Genomic DNA, 23,588 nt, shown 5'->3' with positions numbered 1-23,588 from the left:
AGGTGCAGCAGAGCAGGCAGACAACCAGCCCAGGCAGAGACATCAGCACTGCAACAGGCCACATTTGGAAAGCTGATTTCTCATCCTATTGCCTAATCCCAAATCACACTGGGAGCGAGGATGATGTTCCATTTCACTTCCATGGCTCGACTCCACCAGGAAAGGCTGCAGCTCTGCTCATACCATGAGGATTTGAAACCCATGTTCATTTAAACCCTCCTGAACTTTGCCTGATATTGTGTTGTTGCTCATTAGCTTTGCCCTGCAAAGCCTGGCTGACATTTCATAAACTCATTAGCAGGAGATCAGAGGCTTGAACATCATTCCTGGGGCCATCCTTTGAGGAAACAGATTTCCCCGGTGTGTTTGCTCCTCAGATCTCACTCTGATTCCTGAACCTCCCCTGAACTTGGGAGAAAAAGGCCCACTGGAAACCAACAGGAGCTGCTGCTGTGCTGTCTGTGCCCCCAGCGGGACGTGCTGCTGTCCCAGGACTGCATCCCTGCCTCCAAACTCCGAGCTCCTGCGAGCAGTCCCTGCTTCCAGAGGATTGAGATTGCACATCCCAGGCTGCCAGAAGCAGGGAGAAGGGCTGAGCATATTTGCTTTTTCCTCCTCTCTAGCACAAAAAGCCCTCTAAGCCTCTCCCTGATAGGCTCATTCCCCGGCGCCGGGAAGCAGAAGGATTTTATGTCAGGCACAGAGATGTAATGTCCTTTCAAAAGCAAATCAGGAGACAGCCTGGACTTGCTGCCCTGTCACATTCGCTTGGCAACAGCCTGGCACCCTGCAGCAGGCAGCACTGGGCTGTGACAGCCCTGCAGCTCCGCAGAGCCGTGCAGGCAGCGCTGCCCAGGCACTGCAGCGCCGGAATCCCACTGAGCCTTCGGAAAACGGCTGGGAAACGGCAGCTGAACGGCTTTGGGGAAGTTGGGGTAGTTTTGTCTGTGCTAAAAGCAGGAACGCACACTTTCAAAGAGGGCTCTGTGTCTTTTAAGGCTCAATCCTTAGAGCACTGGTGCTGAAGGCAGCAGCTCTGATGTGTTAGATGAGGTTTACAAACGCATCTCGCTCTCCTGCTGGGCTTTTATTGGGAAGAAAAAGGGATCCAGAGGAGAGGTTTGTCCACTTGCTATCATTTCTCACTCTCCACAAGTCTTTTATCACAGAATCACAGAATGGTTTGTGCTGGAAGGACCTTAAAGCTCATGGCATCCCACCCCCGTGCCATGGGCAGGGACATCTCCACCAGAACTTCACATCTCCTGGTTCCCAACTCCTCAGGCTCTTGCCTCCTCCATCCAAAACCTCTCATTTGTTCTGAACTAAAACTTTGATGATTGCAGCCAGAATTTTGAATGTATTTATGCAGTTATCCCATTAGCTGCCCACATGGTCTAGAGCTCAGTGTTTCCTTTCTTGGGAGAATTACTGAGAAAATATTCAGCTAGACCATCCCTGGAATGGGCTAATGGCTTCACTTCTCCTCTTCACTTGGATTTTGGGCTTCTGAAACACAACTTTCATAACACAGGACGTGTGCCAGCTTGGCCATAGGGCTGAATGAACATTTCCTGTCACTATTTTTGACAAATATCACAGATACTTGAAATTGTTCCCTGGGAGGTGGGCAGGCCCTGGCACAGGGTTGCCCAGAGCAGCTGTGGCTGCCCCTGGATCCCTGGCAGTGTCCAAGGCCAGGTTGGGCAGGGCTTGGAGCAGCCTGGGCTACTGGAAGGTGGTCCCTGCCCATGGCAGGGGTTGGGATGGGATGAGCTTTAAGGTCCCTCCCAACCCCAACCATTCCATGATTCTGTGATATTTTTCTCAGTGTTGATTTTTCACAAAGAGTAACTGAATTTCCATGGAAAATACAGAACCTTCGTCAATATCCCCTAATGTTTTGATTCAAAACTGTGTCACCACTGTAATGTGGGAGACAGTTTGACAGGATTTTGGTCCCACCTTCCCCATGTTCTGGGCTCTCAGCCTAAGCCAAGGCTTGGGGCTGTCACCACCTCTGACTCATTAAAGTTATCATTTTCTTTGGAATTTCAACCAATATTAACAAGTTTCCTTCATCACAGGGGCACAAAGGACACATATCCATACCATTAAACTTCTCTACTTGCCTGATTCTCATTTGGGGATAAAGGAGATGCTCTGCAGTGTCCAGGACCGACTGGTTCTGCCAGCAGGCACTGGGGGCAAAGAGAAAGGGAAGCAGGGTTAGTTTGCCATGTCAGCTGTGAGCGAGGGAAGATGACCCAGCTCTGGGGAGGGCTGAGCTCTGTGCCAGCAGCTCCAGCCACGGCAGCTGTTACTGCTCCTCTTTACACAGCTAAATCCCGGGTTTTACAAAGCTTTGTGTAAATGGCTTTGCCACTATTTAAATATAAACCTTCAAACAAACTGCCATGTCCAGTTGCATAATGGTGGCTCTGGGGCAGTGGGAAATGCACAAAAATGCTCTGGGCAAGGGGGTTTTTTTCTCCATGAAGATAATGTGGGTGTTTTCCCCCAGTCCCAGGATTTACTGAACTGCTAGAGCAGCAGGCACTGCCTCACCAGTCCTGGTTTTGCTCCGGCCCTCCTCAAGCCACACACGACCTGCCCACGAAATGTATTCCAGAGAAATCAAAAGGCAAGACACCAACTTCAGAAGCGCTTTTTAAACTGACTCCGTGCACACTCGGAGCCTCAGGCTTCAAAACTCTCCGGAGGCTCTGGAAACCACTCCCTGCTCCCTGCCCCCATATCCAGGTATTGTGCTTGGCAACAGTTTTCCCTCCATTGGTTTTCAACAGCTCCGAGATTTTACACCCCATGTGTTCTTTTTTTTTCCTCTCTCTCTCTTTTTTTTAATTTTTTTTTTTTTTTTTTTTTTATTTCTACACCTCCTTCCCCTCCAAAGCTCCCCGGGATGAGCTTCCTATAGGGATAACATCGCTCCCTGCTAGGAGCAATTAACACTTGGTAAGAATGTTTCATCAGAGAGAAAAATATCCAGCTAAGTTCCTCAGCACTTGGCTTCTGCTCTGACTGCAGCACCTCGTTTAAAGGCAGGAAGGCACAAAGCCTGGCCTAAACTCTGATTTTCTCCTGCTGCAGCTCGGTTTTGGGGGTGCTTTAGCCAAACCCTGCCTACTGAGCCGAGTTAACCAGGTGAGCTGCTAAGTCTGTGCACAACACAGCTCCTGACAACCTGAAAGTGCTTTTTAAAAGCTTAAACCATAGAGGAGTAATCACTGTGGAATCAGCATCACCTCTTAAGGCAGCTAAATCTGATTTGTCATGCATAAAAAGCAGAACATGCCTTCCTTCCAGGAGTTGCTTTGAATCTAGTGCTGTAAATTCTTGCCTCTGCCACCCTGCAGCCAGGAAATGTGGCTGTTGAAAACAAGTTGTGACAGGGAAAATTCAGATGCTTTATCCCGAGCTATCCAGGCAGCCGGATGCTGACAGGACAAGAAGGGTAAGTCCCACCTCGTTTTCCCTCGTCTGTGGATAGGATGGTGTCACTTCCCTCTGTGCTCCCTCACCTCTTCCAAACACTTCCCTCTGCCCCATGAGCTCCCCCTGGCACGCTCCCAAACTCTCCCAGATTCCACTTTTGGCAGGCAACCAAACTCCCAGGCTGCTTTTGTGCCCACACCTGCATTGTTTGTGTCCCTTTTCCTGTGTTCAGTGGTTTTTGGTGCAGAAATAATGCCCTGGATGTCCAGAGAGCAGCCAGAGTGGGCCCTGCTACTGAACAACCACCACAGCAAGGAGGGGCTGGGGCTGCCTCCAAATCCCCCAGGATCTGAACTGGTTCTCTCTGTGACAAGAGCTGGTTTAGGAAAGCTTTAATACGCTCAGGACTAGCAGCAGTTACATTGGCAAAGCCCACATTGTTCCTCTCAACACCTGATTCCTCCTTATCCCAGCCCATCTCTGACATCACAGCTAGGCTTCCATACAGATGGGAACGTCCCTCCCCGTGGCACAGAGCCGGAGAAATGTAGCTCAGCCCCAGTCGCAGGGCTGGAAAATAATGCCTTCCCCGCAGTGAGGCTTCAGCAGGGCAGCTGAAATCAGGGAACTGGGCAGGTACTGGAGTCCTGGCAGAGACAGGGAGATAAATATCCAGTGATTTATCCGGGACAGAAAGGGCTGATGGAGCTGTAGGAGTAATTAACCTCTGGTGCTATTTAAATTGAAGATGTCTTGGCATGAACTGTCCTTGGGAGGCACCAGTGAAGTCAGGCTCATTTTTAACAGTTCGACGGCCTGGGAGACAATGAGGGTGTGAGCTCCCGATCTCCCTGAGCATCAGAGCCCTCCCTCCTCCCACCCTCGGGCACTCCTTGCTGCCCCTCCCTTCCAAAGGCATTTTCCATCATAGAGGCAAAACGGGGTCGTTTTTTGTAGATCTGGTTTGAAATGGGCCCTGTGATCGCTGGTTCTGGCACTGGGGGAGAGGCAGAGTGGACCCTGCGGGTTGGCTGCGGTTTGGGGGTAGATCCGTTTGTTTGGGGTAGATCCTGCGGTTTGGGGCTGGATGCTGCCCTTTGGAAGTGCCTCCTGACCCCCGTAAGCTATGCACGTGTATTTTGGAGTTCAGCACAGAAGTTTATCCTCTGCACAGAGCAGGATGAGGGCTGAAGGTGCAGAGATTGGCACCACTCCCTGCTCAGCCCCTCGGCTCTCTGAAAGCCAGGAGAAGGCACGGGAGGTGGCTCTGGAGGGCTGCTTGGGACTGGCCACTGGAAACACATCGAGCCTAAAGGAGAGGAAGTGCTGGGCTGCGGCTCATCCTGTTAAGCAGCACCCACGACTGTGATGCTGGGGAAAATGAAGACGTGGTGGGATGCTGAGTGACTCTCCCAGAGCTACCTCCAGCAGTGACCTCCAGGGTTCCCAAAACTCACTTTTTTTTCATTGTAAACCAGAGAAAAGAGTGGGAGAAATCTCAGCACCAAGCTCTTGGGTGACTTGCTGGTTTTCTCCCCTTGCGGAGTGGAAGCTTTGGGATGTGGCTCCCAAGGGTGTGATTTGAAATGGATGGAAGCGAAGTCAAAATGCCGTCAGTGACATTTTTGAAAAGTTCCCAATGAAATCTCTTCCAACCATTCCTCCCAGGTGTGGCCCTGGGAGCATTTCTGCAAAGGATGAGAACGCTGAGGTGCAGCAAGGTGGATGTTCAGCTTTGATCCCCTGGTGCCTGCAAACTCCAGCATTCCTGCCCCACTGACAGCACTTGCTCCAGAGGGTACAGCCAAAGCCAGGATGGTGTTTTTGGCGTGGCTGCTGGGCTGCTCCACATGGAATGTGGCACAAAAGTGACTCTTGGTTCCTGTGCCAGAGGAGCCATGTGTGAGAGCTGCACATGCCAGTGCCAAATACCAGCCCCGTGCAGGGAACCCTTCCCTCTGGGGAACACAGGGTTAATTGCCCTGCTAATCACTCCGTTTCACTAATCAGTCCCTGCAGAGGGGTTCTGTTTGTTTTTCCAGGCTTATACATCCTCTACCCAGCGTTTCTGGTGATTTATTTAAGAGGCTTATTTTTGATTTTGCTCTCTGGTGTTTATTTTAAGGTTTGATATTTTTTTGCTGTTTTTTTTTTTTCCCCAGCAAACATAAAATCTGCTAAGATATTTCTCCTAGGAATTTTATTGATTCAGCAGGTCTATTCCCAAAGTGAGTCCTTATTTCAGAGAATTCCCTGTATTCACAGAACCGTGCTGCTGAGCCTTATGGACACTGCAGGTCCTTAACAAAGAACACAACTCGGGTTTTAAAGGTCCTGAGTAGAGGACACATGACTTGGAAAGTGGGGGAAACTCTCAGATATTGGGCCCTCATGACAAGAGACACTCAGAGGCTGGAGCATGTCCAGAGAAGGGAGCAGAGCTGGGAAGGGGCTGGAGCCCAGGAGCAGCTGAGGGAGCTGGAAAGGGGCTCAGCCTGGAGCAAAGGAGGCTCAGGGGGGACCCTGTGGCTCTGCACAAGTCCCTGACAGGAGGGGGCAGCCGGGGGGGTCGGGCTCTGCTCCCAGGGAACAGGGACAGGAGGAGAGGGAACGGCCTCAGGCTGGGCCAGGGGAGGTTTAGGTTGGATATTGGGGAAATTCCTTCATGGGAAGGGTGGTCAGGCACTGGCACAGCTGCCCAGGGTACTGGTGGAGTCTCCACCCCTGGAAGCGTTAAAAAAATGTGTGGATGTGGCACTTGAGGGCCTGGTTTAATGGTGACCGTGCTGGTGGCTGGACTTGATCTTTCCCAGCCTGAACAATTCCGTGACCCAGTGACTGACCCATGACCAAGGGAAGTGTGCAGAACAGGCTGCCTTGGAGTGGCAGCTGCCTTTATCAGAGCTACAGAAAAGGAAGGTGCCCTCCCTCAGGGCAGGAGCTCCTCCTTACCTGTCCAGCAGGGAGCCCAGGGAGGTGACAGCGCTGTCCCACTGTGCTGCCAGCACCAGGCACAACCCATCCTTCAGCAGGGAACACTGCAAGAGAGGGAGGAAGAGAGCTTTGGTGCTGCTCTGCACTTGAACAAGTCTCTAAGTCTGTCTGATGGGTGAGGAACAGGAGCCACAGAGCAGCAGATCCTTCCAGACAGAGCCAGTGCCATGTCTGAGCTATTTGTGATCCCTACAGCCCACCAGTATTCCTGCTGCCCTCTCTGAGTGAAAACCAGCAGATTATCTGGGTGTGTTATTCAGTCCCAGCCTCTGCTGGAAGCAGGAACACCAAGACAGGTAAATATTGAGATATTGTAGCAGAAACACTCATTACTTGCAGCAGCCCATCTCCCTTCTAGTGAGAGAAAGCAAAGGCTGTAGCATTCACCTCTGGCTCAGCAGTGCCAGATCCTTCTGGAAACATGCCAGCTCTGCCCAGGGCCATTTATCTCTGACAGGAGGAAGGAGAGATGGCTTTGCTCCCCCAATGCTGATTTGTCCTTCCTAGAGAGCTGTGCACATTCCATGTGCAGAGGGATGGATCCTCGGGGGACTCCAGGGGCAGGCAAGCAGTGCTTACACTAATTGGCTGCTTGATGTAATTGCTGTTCCATACAGATGTACTTCAAAGGGATGCTGTCAGTTTTAAAAAGCCCAACCTGAAAAGATCTTACCTGCTCCTATTACAGATAACACTCAAGACTTAGAACCGAGAGCTGGAAGCCCAAATGTTTGTGTTTTGTGAAGGGCCTGCTGTGGTCTGACAGCCCTCGGGTGATTGTTGGTTTGCTACTGCCACTGTAATTACTTTCCCCCCTTGTTTACTCTCTGCTGCTGACAGCACTTTCCTCCACATTCCACCTTCCAGCTTTGTCCAGGCAAGGTTCCTGACTGGCTGGGCTTCTCCTACACCAAGAGGAAAACAGTCTGGGCCTGGTATTCTGTTGCTGTGGAGCAATGTCAGCTCAGGCCAGCAGCACATCCTGTGCCCAAACCCCAGGCTGGGCTGCACCCACTGAGAGCCACAGAATGGCCTGGGTTGGAAGGGACCTCAAAGCCCATCTTGTCCGACCCCCTGCCATGGGCAGGGACACCTTCCACTGTCCCAGGCTCCTCCAAGCCCTGTCCAACCTGGCCTTGGACACTTCCAGGGATCCAGGGGCAGCCACAGCTTTTCCATTTTCATTTTTCCACAGCCAGGGCCTCCCCACCCTCCCAGGGAGCAGTTCCTTTCCAATATCCCATCTATCCCTGCCCTCTGGCAGTGGGAAGCCATTCCCCTTGTGCTGTCACTCCAGGCCCTTGTAAATCATCTCTCTCCATCATTCTTGTAGCTCCTTCTCAGACTGGAAGGCCACAATGAGGTCATCCCAAAGCCTTTCCTCCTCCAGGTGAACAATCCCAATTCTCCCAGCCTTTCCTCACAGCAGAGCTGCTCCATCCCTCTGCTCATCCTGGTGCCTCCTCTGGACTCGCTCCAGCAGCTCCAGGTCTTTCCTTTGCTGGGAACCCCAGAGTTGGAGGCAATGCTCCAGGTGGGAAATCTCTGGCTCAGGCTGCAGGGCACAGCCCAAGAAGTGAAAGGGCTGTTTAGCATTGTAGAGGAGGATTAATGGGGTGTGATTACAGACGGGGAAATAGAAACTGTATTTATATGGAGAAACGAGACAGGAGACAGCAGCAGAACACCACAGAACTGATGGCTGACTGGAATGAAACATTCAATAAATGAAGGATGGATGGGCCATTCCCATGAGGGTTATGTTCACACAGGATGGTGTCGAGGGCTCCTAGGGATGCAGGAACACCAGGAAGTGTCCCCAGTGCCCACATTACTCACCAGAGGTGCCAGGGCTCAGAGGCAGCGTTGCAATGGTGCCACCAAAGCACATTTGCTCGGGGCAGCACATCAGAGCAAGGCCTCAAAAGACTCTTCTTTTGTGCCAAGGAAGCAAAGCCCAGCTCCAGCTGTTCCATACCTTTGCTGCAACACTGCCCTTGGCCCTGCTGAGCATCTGGGAGATGCAGAGAGCCTGAGGGGAGTCCAGCACGGCCAGACGAGCTCCGGTCACCACAAAGCCGCTGCCCACGAGCTCCTCCAGCAGCTCCACGTACGGGGGGGGCTCCGAACCCCGCAGGATTATCCCGGGCAACACCAGGCAAGTGCTTTGGCAGAGGTTCTCCAGCAATGGCTGACCTGATGGGAAAAGAGCAAGACTTATTTGGTCTCTGCCCCCAGCAACTCTGAGCCCTGGCACAGACGTGCCCGTGGAGTCGGGGGCACCACGGTGTTGGGATGTGCTCTGGGATGTGCTCTGGGATGTGCTCTGGGATGCTCATCCCGAGCTGCTGCACGCCTTTGTGTCCCTGTCTGGAGATCACAAGACAGCAGGAGTGACCCCATTTCAGGAGTCAGACAAGGACAACTGCTGGTTTGCTACAGGAGATACTATTCCATTTTCATTTTTCCCAAGCAGAGAAAGCTGCTAATCCAGCTGCTTTTATAATCCCAAATGTAATTCTGCTCAGCATACGTGAGGCTTAATGTATTTCATATTTTCCTCATGATAAATCTGTCTGTCCATTAAGCAGCAGCTTTGTGATAATTATTTGCTGGAAGGAGGTTTCCTTGTGTGCAAGAGCTTCCTCTAGTGTCCAAGATGAGCCCAGAACGTGAGTGATGTGTCTGCTTTGCTGGAGGCACTTACGAGATCGTGCCTGACAGTTCAGAGATCACGTGGACTTGCTTTTCCAGGGCAGTAACTCTTTGAAATACATTTTCTGAGACACAAACACATCAGGGCTGTACACTGCTTTCCTTTTTAACTCTGCTTAGGCATCTTCAAAGCTAAGATATCCTCGTGCAGCAGGAAATTAGGGGCGTGTATTTTGAGATTGGCTCCCGACACTGAGCTGGTCAAAGCCTGCAGAGTACCTGTGCCCTCGCCACAACAAGTTGTTTTATTATTTTATTTTATGCAATCTCTTCTACAAATCAAGTGATTCAGTCACAGCAAACCTGTGCTACAGGCCTGGTGCTTTCCCATTGTGCACTAAAATGATGGGGGAAAACACCCTTCCCAAATACCTTGGGACAAATCCTTCTTCAGTGACCCCTTGCACAAAAGTGACTTGGTGTTCACCCCAAGGGCAGAGGACTTGATTTACCACCCACTCCTTGCACTGCTGCACCTGCAGGGATGTGACCACTGTCCCCCCCAAGTCCTGCGTCAGGCAGGGCTGGGCTGTGATTCTGTCACATTTTTATCATGCTCCTCTCCCATCCACAACAATCCTGTGGTTCCCCTGCTGGGATTAATGACTGCAGTGATCAGGGGTAGCACAGGAACATTTCTGAGCTGCCCTCATCAGTCACATCACAACTGAAGCTACAGGAGTGAGAATAGCCTGGTTCTAAACAAGGCTACTCCTCAGGGAACACCACAGGGATGCTTCACCTGGTCCCTGTGTGTTTATAAAGGCGTGGGATCAATCCACAACATCCCACAGTGGGAGCATCCCCCTGTGTCAGTGCCATCCCCTGCCCCTGCACCACAGCTGTGTTTACACATCCATCGAGTCAAATCAGCAGGAAAGGCCCTGAGAAGCTGCTGCATCCCAGGAAGTGTCAGCCTGGCTGAGACCTCAGCTCCCAATCAAAGTCAGCCTGGCAATAGCTGGGAGTCATTTGGAGCTGGCAGCTGCTCAGCAGCAGTGGGAGTTGAATGAGCTCTCAGCCCAGCTCAGGAGAGGTCTCTGGCCACGCTGCCAGCAGCACTCCCTGCACCAGTTGATATTTTTCTACTCCCAGCACAGAACAGCTCAGCACTGCCCAGCCCTGCCTCTCCAGGGGAGGCTCTGAATGGACACGAACCACCAAGGTTGAGACGCCTGGGAAGGGTTCAGGGAGGAACATGTGCTGGTCTCACACCAGCTGTGGTGTCAGTGCTTGTTCTGCTGCTGCTGTTAAGGTCAGCCCTTGTGGACAGCTCTGTCTTTAAAGCCCTGAAGCTCTGGCAGGTGAACAGTTAAAGGCTGGACTCCCCTGGAGCTGTTCTCTGCAGCTCAGAGCTGTCTCTCCCTTCTGAAAGGACATCAATACCCAATCTTGCTGCCACTAGATGGTTTGTCTTGCTGTCCAGTTAATCAATAGCAGTCCCAGTCTCTAACAGGAGTTACGTTTCCTTACCAGGACTGCCTGGCTGCTCAGAGCCCAGGACACTGGGATGCCTGCCCGGGTCACGGATTAGGATCTTGCGCTGCCTCCTGATCCCCAGGCTGAGGATGGGGTCATGTTTCAGGTTATAGATCTGCAGGAGGGAAGGCAGGGAGGGAGGGAGAAGCAAGTCATGTGAGCACATTACCTAATGAGAAGGGATAACACTCCCCAAGTACTGATTCAGGCAAGCCGTGAAGCTTTTGTTGCTGTCCTGTACTTCTGTAATTGCCAGCCTAGAAAACACCTGCTTGTCTGGAGATACAAGAACATTTTGCATGCTTTCTTCTTTTTGATTGAGGCTTAATTCAGTGCAGCATCTAGTCATCCTTTTCAAGGTCCCATATCCAGACATCATTCTAAGGTCTCTACTCCCAGCTTTTCAAGGCCAGGAGCTCAAATAAATCCTGTGAGGGTCTGACAGCTTTCCCCAGTGCCACACTGGGGTGTAGCAGCTCCCTTCTGTCCCTGAATGAACTGGCACAGTCACGATGCCCTGCACTGAGCTGCACATCCACTTTAGTGAAGCCCATCACAGATGTGGCCATTCCCAGAGCTAATCTCCTGGGACCATCTCAGCTGGATCACCTCTGGGCCACAGCAGAGCTCAAGCATTTCCATCCCTTGGTTGAGCACATCCCAATCATTTTCACATCATCAGCCATCCCACCTTGTCCCCATCCCTGAATGATGCAAAACTGGTAAAAAAACAGCTCCTGGGTCAAGTGGGCCTCAGCAGTCAGGGTGAGGCTGCTTTCCCTGTTCCAAAGCAATGTTGATCATTTGAGCACAAGCCCTGAGCCCTCCCAAATTTACAGCAGAGGCTGCTGAACAAACAGATCTGCAGCAGCTCCTCCCCAGCGAGGCCGCCTGGGTCATACAGAGGGAGCAGAGTGTGGGAGGAACAGCCCCAGCACAAGGAAAACTCGGCAGCTGGGGAAACACATCCAGCAGCATTATCTAAAGCATAACAGCAGAGAAGTCATGGGATAGCAGGGCCAGAGGCACTGCTCTGGCACAGCAGGATAAAGCTCAGGAAAGGGCAGATTCCTACCTCTTCCTCCTGCCCTGTCTGACACTGGGCACAGCACAGCCCTTCTGGGAAAAACAGCTTCACATCCCGGACAGCCACTGGGTAGGATTTGGAGCCTGAGAGAGAAATACAACGAGAAGATTTTCTCAGGCCATGAATTAAACATTCTCTAGACTCACACTCATCTTTTGGAGAGATTGATGATGTGCAACTCACTGCAGTAATTGCTTTAAAGGCCAGCTGTTCTGTACAGTACTAGCAAACATTTTAAACCATTATATTTAGAATAGTTCCACTGCCTCCTTGGTATTTTGATTCTGTCCTACTATCACTCAGCAGCTTCTTCATGTAAACAAGACTCCTTCTATTTCCTAACAGTGGAGCTGAGGGAATCATGTTAAGGAGACTGTGAAACCTTTCAATTCCAGCTCTAAATCCTGTTGTTGCCTTGCTTCTGGATCACACCAAGCTGCTCTTACTGAAGGGAAAGAGCTACTGGTTAGTAAAATAGATGTGCTTAGTAAAATAATGCAGGTCCCAAACACACTGAGAACTCTGACTGACCACGGAAATCAGAATTAGCATGAGGCATTGCTGATGGAAGTACATTTTTCTGTTCACCTCTGGTCAGGAAAGGTAAATTGAGACTGGAACAGTCAGAGAAATGACATGAGGATGACTGGAGGAATGGAGAATCATCTGAAGAGTTAAACCAGACCTTGGCTCGTTTGACCCAACACGACCCAAAGCTGAGAAACAAATCTGATTTCTGATAAACACTCCAGGGTAGGAAAGGTCAGAGGTGTAAAAAGAGCTACTTAAAATAAAGATAAATGGCACAGGAACAAATGGGCACAAACTGTATGGAGCTGTATTTAAGTCTGAAAATGTAAGATTTTTAGCTCTCAAAGCTCTGTGACATCCGTCCAGTTGGGGTGGGTGCTCATGGAAGGGAAAACATGATGGGGTTGTCTGTGAGGGAATTAACTGAACTCAGTGACTTGAGAGGTTCCTCCAGGCTTAACAGCTGAGTATTTCCCTATAAAGCAACAGTGCTAGAAAGCATTACTCAGAATGTTTGGAGATTTGTGGATGGAAAACATTAGAGAGGGAAAAGCTCTTTCTATTGAGTTTAGATAGATTGTCGATGTGCTGGCACAGATCCATGCTCCTGGGATCCAAATATCCTCTGAAATATTACCACCTTGGAGGCTGCCCATTCAAAGGATCCCACCTGAGAGCACTCAGCCCTGTTTGAGCTCCATAATTCCAGGTATTGTATAGCCAGAGCCCTTAAGGCAGCAGTTTACAATCCTGAGGTTGTGTAAGTCACCAATGTAGGAGCTGGGCTGGATCCTTTCCACACCTCCACACCAAACCCTCTGTGCTTCCATCATTTGTGGCATTACAGAGAACACAAATGCTCCCAAAATGAGTGTTTTACTCTCACGTTGCTCAAGGTACAAGGCAGTGTAGGGTGCATATGTCAGAGCTCTTTGGATGGGAGAAGAAGCACAGTACAGTGATTTCCCAAGTCCCAGAAGAGATGGGAGGGTGCAGGTTTGCCTCTGCAGCTGAGCCCCAGAGCTTTAAAGCTGCATTTCTTGGTTCACCAGTGTCCCTGGAACCCCATCTTCATCTAAATTGCATTTCCCCTGTCACTTAGGGAGGAAAAGTGAGAGTTTGCTCTGCTTCAGGCATTAACTGAAGTTCTTCCTCAGCTGGAACAAAACTAGGAAAGCTTAGAATTCCCTCCTAGGAAAGGAAGATGGTCTTGCACAGCCCTCCACTTACTCATTGAAGGTTCTTCCAACTTAACTTGTAGGTAAATGTTTCACCTGTGCTGGAGGACAAGCTCTGGGAGGTGCAGGGGGTTAGGAGCAGTCCTTTCCTTATGGACAGACAGCTCCAGGGCAGACTGCATCCCTTTTCCTGGGACATGTGCAGGGAGGGCTTTGTGGGCCAGCCCTACAGCTGGGCCCTACACAGAGCACAGGGGCTGGGCTCAGAGGGCAGGGGCAGCTCTGGGCTCAGCCCAGATCTCAAGAGCAACTTCAGATCCCAGCCCAGGGGTCTGAAAGGAGTCAGAACATCCAAGCATCTCTCTGACACAGTGAGCTCCCTGTAACTCCCAACAAAACAGGATGAGACTCAGCTTCCCCTGCTCATTTTCACTGAGTTAGGCTGGGGATGCTCCAACTGTAGCAAACACCTGAAATCTGGGGTATCTCTTAACCCATTCTTAGCCATGACTGAGGAGCTTCAGAGCAATCTGGATACACAATCCACTCATCTCCAGAGCAAGAGGAGCAGAGGCTGAGAGTGGAAAAGGATTGGCTGAAGAGCCCTGACCACTTTTTTTTTTGTGTAGGTAGATCCTGCTCTTCAGTCACTCCCACAAATCCTGTGGGATCGTGGTGAGAGATCTCTCCTGGCTGAATCCTAGTCCTCAGGGTTAAAGAAGGTTCTGCAGTGAGGGGTTGGTTGTCTTTCCCAAGCTGTGGCTCCTTCATTCCCTGCCAGTTCTCAGCAGCCCACTGGACGTGGAAGAAAAGAGGGAGTGATCTCACAGCCCAGGATATGATAGGAAGAGCCATATAATCCAATGGATCTTGTCAGGAAAGTTCTTGTGGGACTTGAGGGCACACAGTGCCTGCCAGCCAGTTCACCTGAGTTTACAGAAATTATTGCTTCATTATTTTTACATTCCTTTAACTATTAGAGCAAAATCCGTGCAACACTGAGGAGAGGCACAGGGAGGGAGCTGACCATGCTTAATTCCATGGGAATTTTGGAATGACATCCTTCCCTCCTTGTGGCAATAATGCTGGGCTCTCCACAGGCTGCTCTCTCCACGGATACTCCCCATTTTCCCATCCTTCACCCCCTCCCACACACTGCAACATCCCAGTGCCTCCCTGCTGGCAGAGGAGCTGGGATGGTTCAGCATTCCAAGGATGCTGACTTGCCCTGTGCCTCTGCCCATGTGCCAGCTGGAAAGAGCCTTTCCAGGTGGGAAACAGCTGAGTCTCCCTGCTTGCCTCAGGCAGAGCAGGTCTGGATCACCTCTCTCCAGCCAGCCCATCAGCATTTTGGGATGTTACAGGAACTCAGAGTCTTTGTGAAATCTTGGAGCTGGCCCATGGGTAATGGAGACATCAGGAAGGGACACACAAGCAGGGAAGACAGATGGGTTCTTGGGGATAATAATGAAATAACCAAGCTCAAAGTATGAAATGACCAAGCAGGAAAGAGATCAAAGGAAATCTGTTCTGATAAAGACAGATCTAGGGCTGCTCTGGGAAGAACCCTTTTGGAATATATCTTCTGGGAGAGTATTTCATTGCTTGAGACACACTCAGCTCAGCTACCAAGAACACAGGGAAAGCTTTCTAGGGAATAATGGCCTCCACTGTTCCAAGGCTGGACGTGTAGTGACAATGCAGGAGGGAACAATACATAACATAGTCTTCATTTGTATATCTGAGCCTTTGGACTTTTCTTTTACAAAAACCTACCATAAAATCCATTCTGGACTGTGCTGGTGCCATACTGAGCCCTCCAGAGGCATGGATCCAGTGCTTGGGCCAGCTGAGGATCCTCTGGCCCCAGGAGATCCATCAGCTTCTTCACAGCGTTGGGCCTCTGCAGGCACAGCACAAGGGCAGTGCCTGAGGTAAGGTAGGTACAGTGAGCTTCTACAGCAGCTGGATCCTGAGAAGAAACCAGAGATGGAACAGGTTATAAGGAACTGGTAAGCACTGGGAACATCCCAGCTTTCCTTTGGCTGGGAAGGAAAGCTGTGAGTAAGCAAATCTGCTGTTGCTCCTTGTTTTCTCTCCTCTTTAATAGACTGCTAGTGTACTAAAGATTCCAAAATACAGAGCTCAGACACTAAGCAGTTCCTGTGACATCCAGCAGGTCACAGGAGGGCTGCTCCTTCAGGGGGACATCCAGATCAGCAGGAAGCACAAGCAAGAACACCAGGGTCACAAATACTCTGGGATGAGGAGCCACGTTTAATTCTTCAGCTGATATAAAATGATGGACCACAAATACCAGAGCTTTGCTTTTTGAATTCACAAAAGGCAGGACCACCCCCCCACACATACCCTGCTTCTCCTGAAGAGTGAATTCCAGACATTAGTTAGGATCAGGACTACAGAACTTAAAAAGTAAGAGGGTCAGAACAGGGGCTGCAAGAAATTGGTTTGTCCTCCTGGCCTTGTCTGATGCCCTTTGCTCCATAGCAATTCTCTCCACCTTTGCTTCTTTTCCAAGCGTGGTCAGTTCAGCCCGTGCCCGCTCCTGAGCAGAGCTGTGGAGGTCACAACACCCTGGGATCTTACACTGAGGAAGGATGAGAGGAAATGACAAGCAGCAACCACTGCATTGGTGAGGAGAGGCTGCTCTGAGGGCTGGGGACAGACAGAGCAACAGGGACCCTGGGAAAGGCAGCAGTGCCAGGGGCAGCTGGGTGGCAGATCCCTCCTGGCCTTGCTGACTGCTTGAATGAAGGAAAACCTTGGGAAGCCAGGCTTGCTGCAGATGTCTGGGCTGAGCACAAGGTCAGGGTGCCCACAGCAGCTGCAGCCCTGCCTCCTCCTGCTTCTCCATCTGAATGACATGGCAGGAGCATCCAGTTCTGCCTCTTCCTGCCCTTCCAGCTGAATAACGTGGCAGGAACATCCTGTTCTGCCTCCTCCTGCCCCTCCGTCTGAACAAGGTGTCAGGAACATCCAGCTGTGCCTCCCTGCACCCCACAGTGCAGCAGCCAGGGCTGGATGTTCTCTCCAGCATAGAAAACAAGGGCATTTCCAGCTCCCTGCCAGAATCAACCCATGGCTATTTACTTTTTTTCCCAATTTCTGAGGAAATAAAAACAAGAGGGGAAAAACCACCATTTGATTCAGCTGAATCACGTCATTCACAGAGGTTTTAATTCCTCTGTTTTTTAATCTTCTAAAAGCAGCAGAGGATAGCAATTCTCTAGATAAAACATTTCCAAAAGCAAATCCTATCATTTCATTTAGAAATATGGAGATAAAACACTTCAAGGCCTCTCTGCTTTTCTATCCCGTGAAACCATTCACTGCCTTTGACCCAAATCTCGTCGCACTCGCCTGCCTCCTAAATTGCATCTCTAAGAAGTAGGTTATGAATTGACAATCACAGGCTCAAGCCTGATATTCCCCCCTCTATTTGCAAAGGCAGAATATTCCATGAGAAAGCCCCTCTGTGCTTAAATTGGTGAGGTATTTAAGGGCTTGGATGTGGTGCTTGTCAGTCCTCCTGCCCAGTGGGCACAGGGTCACAGTGTGTGGCTCAGGGGCTCTCTGGTGACAAGAGCTCTGCTTGGATGAGGATGAAGAATTTCAGCTTGTCACAGTGTACTGAGAAATTGTGACATTAATTCAGTTCTGTATAATACAAAATAATCCCTTCCTGCTGGAAAATTTTTGTTAGTTAAAAAAATGGATTTAATCCATTTTTCTATGGGTTTTCTCTTTGGGCAATGAAAAACCAGTGATGTTTTCAATGAAAACTTTCAAAAGGACTGATAAAACATATCAATATTCATCCAGGTTGGAAACAGCTGCAAGGAAAACATGCAGTTTCTGTTAAACAGACCAGAATAAATGGCATTATTTTGTTCCAGAGCATCTAACCAGTGATTTTAGATCTAAATAACAAGACTCTTCCATCTTGCAGTTGCTCCCCAGCAAATCCATGGATTTAGTGTTGAAGAAGATGCTGTTCCTAATCGCTGCTGATGGTGTCAGGGTGTCAAGGTGACTCTTTCCTTCTGGCAGCTCCTCACACTCCTCACAGCCACTCCAGCCCAGCGCTGCCTTCATTCCCTCCACTCCCATCCTGCCTCCGTGTCCTTGCAGATCCCGAGCAGCTGTGCTGGGGCTGCCCCTGTGCAGCTGCCTGGAATTCAGGAAGCAATTTCGTTGAGAGGAAGTTCCAGCTGTGCACAGGCTCGGGAAGGCTAATGGGATGAAAGAGCAAGGAATGATCCGGCTGCCTTTACCGCTGGAATCACAAGATGGGGCTGGAGGGAATCGCGGAGTTATTGAGTCCAGTGACCTGCTACTGCAGGCAATCACATCAGGTAATCCCCCACAGCAAGATCAGCCCCCACTGTAAAAATAAAGCCAAAACTGCTAATCTGCACAGGGCTGGATCTGCTGGATAAGCACTGAAAGGAGATCCAGCCCTCCTAGGCAGAATCCCCCTGGGAACAGGGGCTCCTCACTGGCTGAGCACCGCCAGGTCATGCTGAAAGCTGGGGAGACAATGTCAGCTCTGTTTACATGACCTTTATTTTTGATAATCGTCATTAAATTGCAGATAAAACATCTTGTTGTGGCTCCTGTGATTCGATAACCTCAGCAAAGAGCAGAGCAGTCATTTTGTCTCGTGGTCCAAAGGCCACGTGCCGCTCTGAGCTCGGGGGGACTACTTCAGTTGGAAAAGCAATCACGGAGCTGAGCTCATGCTGCCAAGGAGGTTTGTCAAGTGCATGTAAATAATACATTAGAAAGGAAAAGGAGATGTGAGGTTGTCTTGCTTGCAGTGCATAAACCCAGATTTGCTCTCCAGTGCTATGTACACGCAACAAACCAGCACATCCCAGTGCTTGGGAGTTCTGTAGAGATGGATTTTGGAGCATGCTCCAGGTAAAGTGAGAAAAAGCCCTGGACAGAACTTCTAGAAGGGACAGACACACTGGCTCCATCTTCTTCAACAGGACATTCCATCACGGATCTCATCAATCCATATAAATATTCCAAGGGTGTCAGAGGATGGTGCAGGGCTCTTTCCAGCAACAGGATGAGGAGCAATGGTCAGGAACTAAACCACAAGAAATTCCACCTCCACATGAGAAAGAACTTCCTTCCATGGAGGGTGGCAGAGCCATGGAACAGCTGCCCAGGGAGGGCTTGGACTCTCCATCTCTGGAGATATCCCAAACCCACCTGGATATATCCCTGTGTCACCTGCTCCAGGTGACCCTGCCCTGGCAGGGGGTTGGGACTGGATGATCTCCAGAGGTCACTTCCAAACCCAACTGGGACCACCCCAGCTGGGATTCTGTGATGTATTAAATCCCAGCAATTTGCCCCCATATTGGGAGCCACATTTTAAGGCCACCACTGCATCCCATTGTGCCTTAAGCCAAGGAGCAGATCCATCATGAATATTCCTCCCATCCAAAAGCTGTACATGGAATTTAGCTGGGAAAAACAGCCCTGCCCCCACGGCTGCCATTGAGCCACTTACCCACTGGATTTTCCAAATAACCCAGTCCCTGGAGCTTGCTGAGGCTTTTTCAAAATCTCCCTACTTATCTTGGGAGCTCAGCCTTTCCCAGCCCTCCCCAGTGAGAGCCATTCCTGCTGTTCTAAAAGGGAGCAGGAGCTCCTGGACAGCAGAAAGCATTTCCCACTGTCTGCTCCCCCTCACCAAAGGCAGACTATTCTCTTTGCTTCCTCACTTCCAAACCCTGCTTTTTTCCCCTTGAACAAAACCCCAACAGTCTGTAATTTTTATCCTCATTAGTCACCAGCTCTTCAAGGCAACTGAATCAATGCTCAACAGCTGCTCTGGTGTGTTGGAGAACTCCAAAAACAAGGACGTTTTCAGGAAACAACCTCTCCTCACATTTACCCCACATGCATCTGCATTGCTTCCTGAGGATATTTGGGGGTTTTAAGATGTCTTCTGTTTCAGATGATGAAAAAAGCATTTTGTGTTTAGCTCTGTGATTAAATAACATTGGGAAGCACATCCCCATCAACCCTAACGGCCACTATATCTCTCTTGCCAGTATAAATATTTAAAACTCAGATGCCTGTGCTCACTGCTATCATGCAGAAGGCATTAATTGTTCCAGAGCACTGCCTTGGCACGTGCCTGTTTTCTTCTGGAAGCCTCTATCAAGAATTTCCAGGAGACAATGTTATAAACTTTCCAAACTTAACCCAAGTGCAATATCAATTATAAACGTTTGGTTTCTGTAAAGTCAATTGGTTAAATGTCTTCAGGAAACCAATCTAATAACACAGATTGTTTTTCCCCGAGGGAAGGGAAAAAAAATAATAATCCAACTCCTCTCAAATGGCCAGAGTTCATTTCCCTGGCTTTCACAGTATCCTTACACTCGGGGTAGGAAATAAAAGGTTTCTAATGCCCTAAAAGAGCAGAAACAAACATCTATTTACAGCTAATCAACCCCACAGTGCCCTAAGATTTAAGAACCCTCTTTATTGTCTATCAGACACGAGCAAGGACAATTTTCTCTCCTCGCAGGTGATTTCTCCAGGCTGGCTCCCAGGATGCAGCTGTGCCTGCAATGTAATCTCAGGTAACTGCATGCCCTGACAGGGCAGGGAGGCTTTCCCAGCTTTAACCACATGCAATAAACGCAGGCACGCGTGCTCCCGGGATGTGCCCTACCTGGAATGACCTGGGGAAGGAACAGAGGACACCTGTTTGGCAGGGAAAGAGGCAGAGCTGAACGGATTCCTGGGAGGTCCGGATTGCCCATATCCTCCCCAAAGTTTTGTTTGGGAGAAACCAGGGCTGCGTCTTTATGGCGCGTGATAAAAGAAGCCCTCAGCGTGTCAGCTCTCTTTGTGCTGATAAGGTACAGATCTGATTGTTCCATATAGCTCGCTCCCAGCAACAGCTCCGAAATCCCGGGTGGGAATTGCTGGGGTTTGCAGGAATGGATTATCCCCAGCTCATCCCTTTCCCCAGTCCAGAGGTAACACGGAGCTGCCACTCCCGTCACCAACCTGCTGCACCTCAGAGGGCAGGAGAGCCGAGGCAGCGGCCGCTTCCAGGCTGAGGTGTTTCATTCCGACCACGCTGAATTTTTCCAGGTGTAGGTTCCGGAGGATCCTTGGGAGCCTGCGGCTCCAGACACCGGGTTTGATGAGCAGCACTGTGCAGAGAACCTGTGCCCCTGGAACAAAGCGCTCGGTGAAACACAGCGGGGTTTGTTTACTGCCCTGGGCTGACATCTGGGGATGGGGGTTAGCGGAAACCTGGCAGGAAGTGCACAAAAATCCCAACAAAACAAGTCCATAAAAAACCCGGGCATACAGGATTATTTATTTGGGTTCGCTTTGTTGGATTTTCAGTTTAAAAATATATCTGAAACAGTCTAGGCTTGGAGGTTTCTCCCCCAAGGAAATCTGCTCCAGGCCTAAAAAGTTTTTGTGGCAGCCTGGTCGGATAAGACTCGAATCTTTATATTATAGATTAATGTTTTCAGAGAGATAAAGTATTCCCTTTTACATTTTTCATGTGAACTGTGATGATTATGTGATGTAATCCTTGAGTAGCTATTCCATTCTTACTCTGGTGTTCTGTATATTTTAGAGCTCTGTTTCAGAAAGGCACTAACAACCCTGACAGGTCCCAATTAATGTCATAAAGCAATTATGAATAGAGTTGTGTTTACCAAAATTGACATTCCAGCAAAAACTTTCTGCTTCTCTCCCAGCAGAGCTGCCAGGAAAGTGCAGCACTATGAAGAGCAGAAAACAAACCAGACCAAGAAAGCTTTGCTGTCTGATGAAAATGGATTTAAAGGCAGAAAATACATAAATTCCATTTTTAAATGACAGCACTTTCAAATTTTAAGTCTTGCTAAAGTACTTGCTACTAAGAGTATAGTTAATATTTTATCCTTATAACATCTTTTGGAGATTTATTGGCAAGTGCAGTGTCAGAAGCAGTCTGTGAGGCCCCAGGAACTGCTGGTGCTGAACCACATCACTCAGCACAAGCACAGGGGAACAACCTACAGGCTGCTGAAACTGATCCAAGCTGATCTGGAATGTCATTTTCTGTTTCCTGTACACCCCAGTATTAATTATACAGATGTCAATGCAACAAAGCATTAACAAGGCTACCTGGAACTTAATGCTGTTATTTCCAAGTGACAAGCAGGATTCATGGCACAGAAACACAGGATCAAAAAGAAAAACCAAGATTATTTCCTCCCCACTTGATATGGAAACTTAACCCTTGTGCTGCAGGGAACCCTCCTGTTCCAGATGTGTTTTCCTCACATCATTCCTGAACAGAAAGGTTCCATAGCAACAACCTGGAAGTGCAGGAAGCTGCTGGGCTCCACCTCAGCAACCTCACCCATGTGTGTTATGTAAGCACTCAGTGGTCTCCAGATGTTTTCCTCACCATCTGCTGTTTTTGGGCAGGTATTCTCGTTCTTCTGCTGTGTGAGTCACTACCTGCTGCATGTTTAGGGACTTGAGACGCTTCAGGAGGATTGCCAGCTTCGTTTGGTCACCCAGAGCTGGCTTTCTCTCCTCAGAGAATTTAAGTAACAAGAATTAGAGAAAATACCACTAATTAGCAATGGAACAACCTCTGCTGATCATGAATTACCAGAGGTACCTGTTTGGCAACACTCAAACCTGCCTGATCTCCATCTCCAGTTCTGGCTGTTCAGAGCCCTTCCCAGTTTTCCTGGTCTTTCTCTACTTTGTAATATTTTTTAGATCCATTCCTCACAATCCTTTCCATTTTGCCTCCCCCAAAAATTATTACATAGGTTTTGATTTCATAGCCTGTGAAAATAGAGTTTCATTTATATGCTATTTATAGATAATACTTCAGATAGGTGTGACTTCAAATAAGTGTGAACTCAAGCAGATACCACATCTCCTGGCATGCTTAGAGTGCATCCCTGCCTGGATTCCAGCCTACGGAAAATGTTGGTGTAATCCTTTTGCTTATTTTGGGCTGGCAAATCCAGCTGATTTATCTCCACCAAGTCCTTGTCAAACCACATTTTTCCATTTGCTCTTCTCTCACCTGCTTGCAGGTAGGAAAACAGGGATTCTGCTCGGCACCTCCAGCTCTCACCCTCTAAAGAAGAGAAGCAGATTTGAGTGAGTTTTGTGTGTTCTGAGACAACCTGAGAACTGTGCCATCATCTCTCCATACAGCAGCCAACATTACAGTGACACACAGATATTTTAGGGTGTTACACTGGGACATGGATGGGTTGATTTCAGATGTCCTGGGACACCCTGGGCTGGGTCACACCCAGGAGCACAGGCTGATCAGGACTGCAAATCCTAAATCATGTTGGATCTTGGTTGTCTTTTCTGGGGTTTCAGAGAGTGGTTAAAAGTGGTTTTAAATCTATTTGTGCTCCTAATATTCCACAGTCAAGTCAGATGCTGCCCTGTTTCTGGTGTTGCCAGAGCTCAGGTGTTTTGTTTGATGTTCTCTCAGAAACAAAGAAGTGCTGTGGATCCTGAGTGGTGCTGATAAAACCTCCCTGGCATTCCCCAGCCAGTCAGGAATGGCTGCTCCAGTGGCTCTTCAGGAGAGCAGAGCAGGATGAAAGGAGTCTGGTGAATCAGAACTTAGGACAAAAGCCAATAGAAAAATGTTTCCTTCAGTCTAATGTAAAACCTACAGTGACCTGGAGAGGTGAGGAAAATCAAGGCACTTCAGGTACATGTGAATTGAGAAGTTACCCAGATCTAGGGCACAATGAGGGGAATCCTGCATCAGTTTGATAAGAGACTTCCTTTTCCAGTGACTGGCAAATTTAGCCACTGTGACGTGCAAGGTAGATAAGAGAACTAAAATCTGTTTGTCAAAACAGAATTACCTTTTGGTTTTTGTATTTATTACTGTCCAAAATCCCTGGCTATCTATTTTTCAGGGCTAAGTATCTGGAAGGTGTTTAGCCAAAGTGGTTTTTTTTCCTAATGAGGCCTCTTTCTCTTTCCACATGCTTGATGCAATAATAGGAGCACAAATAGCAGGTGGAACCAGCCCTAAGGTCCTTGCCTTGTCTCATAACTTTTTAGCTCACATCCTCCCATCTTTT

At 49.2% G+C, this 23,588-nt stretch overlaps 1 protein-coding gene across 1 annotated transcript in view; it reads right to left on the bottom strand.

The window, feature by feature from the left end:
* Positions 1–1,908: 1,908 nt before the first annotated feature.
* Positions 1,909–23,588, bottom strand: part of LOC104684663 — a 74,610-nt gene continuing 52,930 nt past the window's right edge. The window contains exons 17-25 of the mRNA XM_039560542.1: positions 22,556–22,609; positions 20,506–20,675; positions 15,217–15,412; positions 11,720–11,814; positions 10,639–10,759; positions 8,429–8,646; positions 6,409–6,494; positions 2,113–2,201; positions 1,909–1,925 (exon numbers count right to left, since the gene is read on the bottom strand). Of these exons, the coding sequence (XP_039416476.1) occupies positions 1,909–1,925; positions 2,113–2,201; positions 6,409–6,494; positions 8,429–8,646; positions 10,639–10,759; positions 11,720–11,814; positions 15,217–15,412; positions 20,506–20,675; positions 22,556–22,609 (1,046 nt within the window). The remainder of the gene's footprint in view (positions 1,926–2,112; positions 2,202–6,408; positions 6,495–8,428; positions 8,647–10,638; positions 10,760–11,719; positions 11,815–15,216; positions 15,413–20,505; positions 20,676–22,555; positions 22,610–23,588) is intronic.

This window comes from Corvus cornix, chromosome 14 (assembly GCF_000738735.6).
Source record: "Corvus cornix cornix isolate S_Up_H32 chromosome 14, ASM73873v5, whole genome shotgun sequence".
NCBI lineage: Eukaryota > Metazoa > Chordata > Aves > Passeriformes > Corvidae > Corvus > Corvus cornix.
Note: the sequence above shows the minus strand (reverse complement) of the source record. Positions and strands in the feature narration are given on the sequence as shown.